This window comes from Euphorbia lathyris, chromosome 7, assembly GCF_963576675.1.
Source record: "Euphorbia lathyris chromosome 7, ddEupLath1.1, whole genome shotgun sequence".
In the NCBI taxonomy this organism is placed as follows: domain Eukaryota; kingdom Viridiplantae; phylum Streptophyta; class Magnoliopsida; order Malpighiales; family Euphorbiaceae; genus Euphorbia; species Euphorbia lathyris.
In genome coordinates, this window is record NC_088916.1 from 6,593,179 (window position 1) to 6,603,730 (window position 10,552).

The 10,552-nt window shown below is 35.4% G+C and overlaps 1 protein-coding gene across 1 annotated transcript; it reads left to right on the top strand.

The window, feature by feature from the left end:
• Positions 1-200: 200 nt before the first annotated feature.
• Positions 201-5,982, top strand: LOC136201260 (uncharacterized). The gene is made up of 2 exons (XM_065991884.1): positions 201-1,096; positions 5,432-5,982. Exons 1-2 carry the CDS (start codon positions 335-337, stop codon positions 5,645-5,647), a joined length of 978 nt encoding a protein of 325 aa, XP_065847956.1. The 5' UTR covers positions 201-334; the 3' UTR covers positions 5,648-5,982.
• The last annotated feature ends 4,570 nt before the right edge of the window (positions 5,983-10,552 follow it).

A 10,552-nucleotide genomic window follows, 5' to 3' on the forward strand; every position in this document is an offset into this window, starting at 1 on the left:
CTTTTGCAATATATAATCGTTTTTATAGATGTTGTGAGGTTTTTTTCTTACTTTTATTTTATTGTACTTGTTTTTTTTTTCATTTAACGAATATATAAGCATTTTTATTAAAAAAAAAAATCAAAGTTTTTATTTAAAAAATAAATAAAGTTTTGTAAAAACTCGTGAATTTTTTTTTAAAACCCCTAAATCTTGGAAAACCTAATTGTCAAACAGCAAATCTTGTTCAAAGACTTTGGCTCTGTTTGTTTCCATGGTTGCTCTGACTTGAATTAAACTTTATGACAAGTAACTTGTCCCGCTTTCTTACCTTTGAAACCCAACAACAATCTCTATGGCCGCAGAAGCCACCACCACGAAGTTTCAAAACCCTGATTTCCGGCCAGATTTTCACCCGGAGGTATCCGTAACCGCCCATGACGGTCTCCATTTTTGGCAATTCATGATCGCCGGTTCAATAGCTGGTTCAATTGAGCACATGGCCATGTTTCCCGTCGATACAATTAAAACCCATATGCAAGCCCTAGGTTCTTGCCCAATTAAATCCGTCAGTGTCACCCATGCCTTCCGCTCCATTCTCCAATCTGAAGGCCCCTCCGCCCTCTACCGTGGCATCGGCGCCATGGGTCTCGGCGCTGGTCCTGCCCACGCGGTGTATTTTTCGGTTTACGAAGTATGTAAGAAGCGGTTCTCCGGTGATAATCCGAACAATTCATTAGCTCACGCGATGTCTGGAGTGTGTGCGACGGTGTGCAGCGACGCCGTTTTGACACCTATGGATATGGTGAAGCAGAGATTACAATTGGGGAATAATGCGTATAGAGGAGTTTTTGATTGTGTGAAGAGGGTTTTGAGAGATGAAGGAATTGGTGCTTTTTATGCTTCTTATAGGACTACTGTTTTGATGAACGCACCTTTCACGGCTGTGCATTTTGCTACTTATGAGGCGGTGAAAAGAGGTTTGATGGAGATTTCGCCTGAGAGTGCTAATGACGAGAGGTTGATTGTTCATGCTACTGCAGGAGCGGCTGCTGGAGCATTGGCTGCTGCTGTTACTACTCCTCTTGATGTTGTTAAGACGCAATTGCAGTGTCAGGTACCAAGATTCTTGCTTGCTTCTCATTTCAATTGTAGGATATTTGCTGTAATTGTTGCTGCTGTTAGCTTTTGAAGTGATATAGAATTGAATAAAATCTATTTCTATGTTTGGTGACTTATCATGTGTATCACCTGAACTAGGTCTGGGGCTGCAGAGTAGTAGAATGCTGATTAGATTAGAAATTGATGTTGGGATTAGATGGTGTGTGAATTTATGTATAAGATAAATATATGAGGATTGTCTCAACTTGGTCACTCTGAAAGTTGGACAATACTTTCTCAATTTTGTAAGGTTGATTGAATGCAAAAGTTAGAAGTAGTTTCAGGAAGATGGAGGAAGAGGAGAGAAAATAAGGACGCATTTGGACAGGAGAGAAAGTAATGTCTATGAAATACAATACTGAAACAGCCATAGTTATCAAACGCGCGTCTCAGACGCAAAAGGTGCTAAGCTCCAGGTATATCATCTGAGAAGCTAAAAGGCGTGCTCTAATCTAGAGGCACATGCCTGAGCACGCCTTTGTTTGTGAGCCTAGTGCTTTGTTGGAAGTGCACCTAGGGGCAAATTTATAAGCTGGATTATTTTTTTAGGGTTCCAAGTTAAGAAGTGGTTGATTCAATCTCAACCGTTCCATATCTATATCACCTAGGGTTGAAGGAAGTGCTTATCATAGTAAAAAAGGGCGGCCCGGCCGCACTACGCGTCCCCGCTGAGCGAGGGTCCGGGGAGGGGTCCCACCACAAGGGTGTACTGGGGGCAAGCCTTCCCCTGCCAATTTATTTGGCAAGAGGCCGCTCCTAAGACTCGAACCCGTGATCTCTTGGTCACACGACAACAACGTTTACCGTTGCGCCATTTTCATAGTAGAGTAGGAAAAATATCATGAATACCTCTACTTCAAGTGCTAGGCCTAAGTCGTAGGAGAAGGCTAAAGCACCATTTTCTAGTGTTCGAGAAAGAACATCTACAGTTCTTAGAGATGTGGAGGAAGAAGAATCTGGTTTTGTAGATGAATACCTTGAAGTTGAAGAGAATGAGAATGAGAACCTTGAAGATGAATTTGATAGGGGAGATAATGATAGTGGTGGTGATGACTTTGATGAGCGATGAATATGGACTATAGAGGCTTTAGTCTTGATGAAATGTAGTTATTAGACTATTAGTTAATTAACTTAGGATTTGGTTGTACTTAGTTTTTAGATTTAGAATCTATTATTATGAATTATGATTATGATTATGGAAGAGTTAATAGTTATTTTGGAATTTATTTTCATGCTTATGATTAAGGTTATGAATGATTGGATATTATTTAGTATTTGGCTATTTGCTGCATTTTAGAATCTTTAAATGTTGTTTTTTTATGATTTCGTATATTATTTTTCGTTAGTATGCCTTGTTGTGTCGCTTAGTCATGCACGTAGGCTCCAGAACCCTGGCGCCTTAGGCCCTGTTCTTTGCCACTTAATTTCAGTATCAGTAATTTCAGTTGAGTTCAGTAGCATTCAGTTCAGTAATTTATCATTACTTATTATAATTATAATTATTTATTATTATTATTATTGTTATCATTAGAACCATTATTATTTTTATAAGTTTTTTATTTTAATTATTGCTATTTTTAAAGGATTATATTAAAGAACAGAGCCGTGTACCATAGTTATTAAAGGCGCACTAAGGCGCAAGGGGGTCCTGGACCCTTGGCGCAAGGCGCAACTTAAAAAAAAAAAATCATAAATTCATAATACTAGTCACAAATAGTCAAATACCAACAATAAAACCATAAAATGCATGAGTTAAGTTTAGTTAACTACTAAGGCATAATGTCTGCTGCTATGTGTAGTAAAAACTTACGATCTTTGTCTGTCTCTGTTTTTCTTTTATTTTCTGAACTTAAAAAACCCTAAAATACCCTAACCCTAAAACACCATCAAAACCCTAAAATACCCTCAACCCTAAAACACCCTAAATTACCCTAAGGTAGCCAGGGCGCGCGCCTGACTGACCAAGGCGCTAAGGCTGGAGCCTTAGCCGAGGCGCGCCTTTAATAACTATGACGCGTACCTTTAGTAACTATGGAAACAACTTAGTTAGAAGTTTTAGTGTACAATGAATAGTTTCATGTCTTGCTATGAGGAGATTGAATGGTATATAATTGATGCTATAGTCGATTTAAAATGGTAAAGGAAGTTGCTTTTTCTTCTAGTCTTTTGTCCATCTAACCTTAAAAGAAAAAGTAGCTAATGCAACAATATTTTTTTCTTTTTGGAGTTCTTCTCATTCATAGTTTCAATTGAAGTATGCTCTTCAAAGATTTTTAACTGCCATTACCAACAGGCATCATTTCTACAGAGTGTCAGACCTACTACTTTTGCTTCCAGTGATTCCAAATATTAGTTTTCTGTTAAGCAGATTGCAATTAGGCAATAAGAATCCTCAGTCACAACTGGGTGTATACTTTTTAAAGTTTGATCCGTTAGACCATTAGGTGCTACTGCTATGTATGAATGCTATCTAGTTGATTTACACATTACTTGTGTTAGTAATAGCTAACTGCCTTTATGTTTTATGATTTTTTGTTCTAGATGCCTTACTAGATACCATTGGATAATATCCTGCTTTCTTTCCCTATTAATGGCTGTATATTCTTTTTCGATGCACCAAAAAGCAGGACCATAACTGGCACCTTTTCACGGGCAAATATTCCATCAGTAAAGTGATCATGATTTTGTTTAATTTCCACAACTTTATCTCATTAATCATCTATATGACTATATTATTTTGTTCAACTTCATTTGACATGATCAAAATCATTTCCTTCAGAATTTTGAAACTACTCACTCGCGCTACATGGCAATTCCGTAATCATACTCTTAATTTGCAAAAGAGAATCGTTTCTTTTATGCATAAGTCCAATAATGATGTCAAGGATTAATTGTGTAGGACTATGGAATTATCAATGATTCCCAAACTATGAGATCAGATTTGGTTTTTTCTATTAGAGTAATAAATCAGAAATCATTTCTATTTGGATTAAACCCATATTTGGCCACTGTGGTATCCAAAATTTTGTCATTTGCCCCTTATGGTGTCATTTGGTAACATTTTCCCCTTGAAGTATTCCTATAGGTGACATTTAACCCATTTTGGATGGAAAACTAACGAATTTGTTAAATTTTTTGCCACATGACACAATTTTTGACACGTGGCAATTGATTTAATTTTTTCCCATATAGATTTAATATGTAGATAAATAAGGAATTAATTTTATTCTTATTTATCCACATATTAAGTCTATATAGAAAAAAATAAAACAGTTGTTATATTTACATGTCACGTCAAAAATTGTGTCGTGGTAAAAAATTTAAGAAATTGGTTAGTTTTGCATCCAAAATGGGTTAAATGTCACCTATGGGAATACTCCAAGGGGCAAATATTATCAAATAATGGATACCACGGGTTTAATCCTTTTTATTTTTAGATTGGGCAATGAATTCACTAAATTAACTACTCTCTAAACTACTATAGTCAAATGCTTTTAAGCTTGAGAAACTTGTGATCCGACCATCACTTCTAAAGTTGGGTGAGCAATCAACTACTTGTGCAAATTCTGAAATAAGTTCACCTCCAGGGCTCATTCTGTTCTGAACAAATTTATTCTGTCTTTGCTGATCTATGATCAACTGTTTCTTTTTCATGTCAGACTGTCAGTTAATGTTAGTTAGTATTATTGGTTTAATTTTGTTTACAGTGTTGCTGCGTGAATTTCATGATCACGTTTTGTAGAACCTTAGGTTTAGACTTTATATTCAGGAAGAGTTAGATCCAAAGTATAAGTTACATTATAGATAGTGACCGATTTGGTCGATCAAAGTGGTCATTGGCCTCAGTCACAGATGATGCAAGATGAGGCAATAGATTTATTCTTTCGGGTTATGACAATTGGTATAGAAGGTTTACTGAAGTGGATTTAGGGCTATAAACTCAATGGTTTCATGGTTAGCTTTGTAATTTTCAAAGTCAAGTTGGATCGAACCTGGATGAGGCCAGTAGCAGAAGGCTGTTGAAAGGCATCAGGACGCTAATTTCTTTTTTCTTTTTTAATAAAATTTGTTCTCATTTGTCATGCAATTTCACCTTGATTGAGCTCTTTTTGGTTATGATTTAGTGTTTTACTTACAAACATCTAACTTTAGTAAAATTTAAAAGTAAGAAAATGTATTTGATAAATATGTTCTTCATCGTTTAATTAAACATTGTTCTGTGGCTGGAAATCTGTGCAAGATTCTGCATCTATCAGAATTGATCTCATAAAAGTGGTTTTCGGTTTTGCAGGGTGTTTGTGGATGTGACAGATTCAAAAGTGGTTCAATTGGAGATGTATTTAAAGTAATATTGAAAAAAGATGGGTATAGAGGGCTGATGAGGGGTTGGATTCCAAGGATGCTTTTCCATGCACCGGCTGCTGCAATCTGCTGGTCAACATATGAATCCGCAAAAAACTTCTTTCAGGAACGCAACGCTAGTAGTAATAGTGGCACTTTAACATGAACAAACACTATTAATTCATTATTCAGAGAAAGGGCATTTTTAACTTTTTGACTGCAGCACAAATAATGCCATATACAACGAGATGTTAATCTTACACGAGGTATTAGCTCTATCTTTCTGCTATTTATCCCATATAATTAGTCATGAGTAGTAAAAAATGCTTCTTCACATTAAATTAATTGTGTTGTACACATTGTTGTCCCATAATCAAATTCATAAGTGCCTTTTTTTTTCCCCCTGTTTATCACATTGTTTTAGTGAACTTGAATAGAAAGGAAATTTTGGAGCAAAAGCTATATATTCTTTTATGGATGTTCCAGGATAAATTGAGGTCATTTGTGTTTATTTTAGTTGTCCATTTTCTCGGATTACCTTTTTACGCCTTTTATTTCCATCGAATTTAGATATATAAATGTGTGATGGTCTCAAAATTCTATGTTTATTTTCTTGTAAACAAGTTGCATTGTGTAGAGCTACTCTTGATTGATGAAAATAATTGTCATCCTATGGTGGGATGACTGAAGCGATGATATGTGAAAAAGGAAAAAAAAAAAGGCTTAATAAATCGGGAGCTTCCTGAACTTGGCCTAAAAAGCAGATTGACTTCCTAAATTTACATAGTGTCTCATTAGTTCCGTGAACTTGCTTAAAGTGGATAACTCCTTATGTCCACATGGCAGAACCAGAGTGGATTTTAACAAATTGAAAAGTATACCACTTTATGCAAGTTTAGGAGGTGCATATGTCATTCTAAGCAACTTCAGTAGGCCAATAGGTCATTTTAAACCTATGATGCACTGACTCGGGGTGTGGACATGGGTGCGGCAAATGACATTTTAAAAAAATATAAGACACGGGTGTGGCGGGACACGGCAAATTTTATATATATTACATATAAAAATATATAAAAAAACTTGATAAATCACAAATTACTTATAAACCATAAAAAGACATCCATAATAAGATAACTCACTAATTCATCAAAAACATCTAATACTTCAAGTAAAATTAAAAATCAAACCAAAGTATTTTAGGGTTTTTGACAAAAATCACAGGAAAAGAAAGAAGCCCTACAAGTTAGAATCGCGATAACGACAAGTGAGAATTAGATGTATTTAAGATTTTTTTGTCAAATTTTGTAATTGAATCATATGTTTAGAATCGTGATAACCGATTAAGGTGGTTTGGCCATGTAAGACGAAGAACGCTTGATGTGCCGGTTAGGAGGACTGAAGAGTGGCAAAGGGATGTAGTGGTGAGGGGTAGGGGTAGACCTAAGCAAACTTGGAGGAGGGTGATCGAGAGTGATATGAGTTTATTAGGGATTGAGGAGAATATGGTAGTGGATAGGACAGAGTGGAGGGAGAGAATTTGTGTCGCTGACACGACTTGATTGCACGGTTTCATATGATGGTTCATGCTAGCCGACCCCGAATCATTTAGGGACACGTAGTGCACCGGGCTGCCCTTTATCATTATTTGGGTCCAAAATTGCTCCAAGTTGGACTCGTTAAGGACAAAATTCTACCATTTTTTTTTAAATGTTAAGGGTATATCTGCGCTTCTCTAAAAACATTGGGGCAAAATTGTATATCATCCTGAAAAGGATCTGTAGAATAGAATGTACTGTAGGATATGTATGCCTAAAGAACGCGTTGTTTTGCCCTAAATAATTGAATTTCTCGTACAATTATAAGCAAGAAAAAGTGTCGTTCATATGTGTTGATTTTAAGCTTGGCAACTCTTTTACCATTGTTCATATTTTCTTATGGTTTCCGTTGCCATTGTCGGTGGAGCAATGGTAAGTCCTCTTGTAAGTAGGGTTGTGAAGGAGTTGAGCTGCTCATGTGTTCGGTTCGATTTATAATTGAGTCGAGTTTGAACACGATTTTGAGGCTCGTCTCGTAATGAGCCGAGTTTGAGCACGACGAAACTCGTATGGAATAGCTTCTGGTGGTACCCCATTTTGCTTAAGCATAGAACAATGTTTAACAAATTTATTTAAATGGGAGTTTGGATCTTCTCTCGGATCTCCGCCAAATTGACCGGAGTTTTGTATAAGTTGGATCATTGCCGGCTTGATCTCGAAGTTGTTTGCTCCAATGGTAGGTTCCACGATACTTGAATTCATGTCCAAACGGTTCGGAGTGAGTAGATCCATGATGGAACGTTCCTCTTGCGCCATGTTTGCTCTTCGATTAGCCAAGTTCCTATGAAAAGTACGCTCAATTTCAGGATCGGGCAATAATAAAGGCCAACTTAAACTTCTTGTGTTCATAAAAACAACAAAAATAAAAGAAAATAAAACGTCTAAATTAATAGAAGCTCGACTAGATTAATATTATAATTCTACTATCCCCGGCAACGGCGCCAAAAACTTGATGCGCGTTTTACGTATACATGCATGTGAAGGCAAGTGTACCTTAGTCGTGTATCAAGTAATAAAGTGAAAGTAGAGTATCGTTCCCACGAGGATGGTGATTATAAGTACTAATCTCTTTGCTTACTATCTATTATTTAAACAACCGAAATGTAGAGTTTGTTGGACAGCCAAGCTAAGACTTAAGCAAGAAGTGAAATAAAAATTACACAAATTAAGTGAGAGATTACTTATAATAAAAGAAACTAAGGCTTCTAGCTTCACTTAACCTCTTTGCTTGGTAAAACACTTAACCCCTTTTAAGTTGTTTATCCTTTTTAAGATGGCGATTTTTCTTATTAACTAATAGTTCTCGAGATCGGTTCTAAACTCTCGACTAATTACTTTCCCTTGGTCCGGCTCAAGTAATTAATCAAGAGAAGCATTAAGTTTTTTTAGTTCCAAACCTTCGATTTATTACTTTCCCTTGGTCCGGCTCAAGTAATAAATCTAAGATTTGTAACAAGATTAAATCTAAACATTTTTAACCTACTTTACCTTGGTCCGGCTAAAGTGATTACCTAAGATTCAAGAAAAACCGCTCGAGTAATTAGTTCTAAACTTTCGATTAATTACTTTCCCTTGGTCCGGCTCAAGTAATTAATCCAAAGAAGCATTAAGTTTTCTTATTTCCAAACCTTCGATTTATTACTTTCCCTTGGTCCGGCTCAAGTAATAAATTAAAGATTTGTAATAAGATTCATGAAAAACCTTGGAAAACTAATAAGCCACACTAAATGGTCATTAGGTCCAACTTATGAATTTCGATTAATCAATTTAATCACGGTCAATATAAACGATTAATTATATCCAAGTAGAGAGTTGGCCCATCTCCTACAAGCATTAAGAATCATAAGTTAGTTCTCCAAAAGGATAAAGATAACTTAAATAGGTTAAACGTAATTACCACATAATTAAGGTTAAGATCCACTTTTAGCCTTAGTTAAGAGGGGTTTAGCCCATCATTAGATTAAAACACATTTTAGAAAGATAGATAATAGTGTTCATATTAATAAAAGAGATTAAAGTTTAGAAGAAACCGTAGTGACGATTACCGAACGAACTTCTTCGGTAACTTGAAACTTACTTTTATTAGATGAACTTTTGCACAAATAACACTCTAACAATAATAAGAACAACACAAACAACTAATTCTTAAGGATAAGAATCAACAAAATAACATTATAGAGGGAAGAATTAAGCCTAAGCTTGGTGTGTCTTCAAATGGCACCCAAGGCCTCCTTTAATAGTAAAATGGTACACAAAATTCCAAAGACCAAGTCATCCTTATGGCCTCCCACTCCTTATCATCTGAATTTAGCATTTAAGAGAGCATGGGGGGAAGATTTTAATAATTTAGGAGTTGAAATGTCAAAGGAATCTTAGGCTTCAACATATTCATCAACTTTGGATAATTTTCTGGGCCTGATGCACTTCGAATTTGGAGATGATTATTATTAAACATTTGTTCATCTTTCTCTTAGCTTTCCAACGCATTTTGAATCGCCTCAATCCGAGTCCGTATGAGGGAGAAAAGTTGAAAATACGAAAATGTGTCAAATCTGTCCTAATGTGAACAATTAGACTCTTATCTTGCAGCACCTATCCGCGACGAAGTGCACGCTGGGTGTCACTAAAGATCCTCTTTTACTCCCGAGCTGCCGCCTTAAGCCCCGACTTGGTTATTTGTACCGAAAACCTTGCGAAAATGCCTAGAAAACACATAAAGTGGCTTAGATACATAAAATGAAGAAAAATACAAAAACCATCATTAAAATTTATTAAAATGGTACAAAATAGCTAGTAATTAAATACTAAAAATGCTATAAATTATGACGATAACAACACCCCCAAACTTAAGCTTTGCTTGTCCTCAAGCAAAGAAAAGAGGAAAACAATTTTATCGTCGAATAAGTTAACGTAAAGACATGAATTATTTCAATCGAAAATGAGCAAAAATTCTATATTCAAATCTCGGACTATTTCTCTGGATAAAGTTATTTGCTTTTACACTCTTATTTTTCAAACCGACATTTTTCATTATGCTGAATAAAATTGAACCAATTTAAACACCTCGCATGGAAGTCACTCTTACGCTCAAGTGTTTAGGGCATTAAATGTTCGCTCAAATCCAATAAAAACACTAACTATTAAAAATTTGCATGGTCATCCAAATCTTTACCAAACGCGACCGACTATAAACACGATCAAAAGGTCTTTAATGGGTTGTAACGTTGGTTGAAGGTAAAGGTATGGAGAAGAGGAGATTTTTGGGTAAATAAATTCATGGGTAATTATTTGATAGATTCACAAGAGGAATTTTGTCTTTCGGAAATTCAGAATTTTTGTAACGGAAATCTCTCTTTTATTTTTATTTATAAATATATATGATACTATATATTTTTATTTTTATTTTTATATATATTTTTTTTCTTTTTTTTTTGACTTTATATATATATATATAAATATCAATATGAATTTTATAT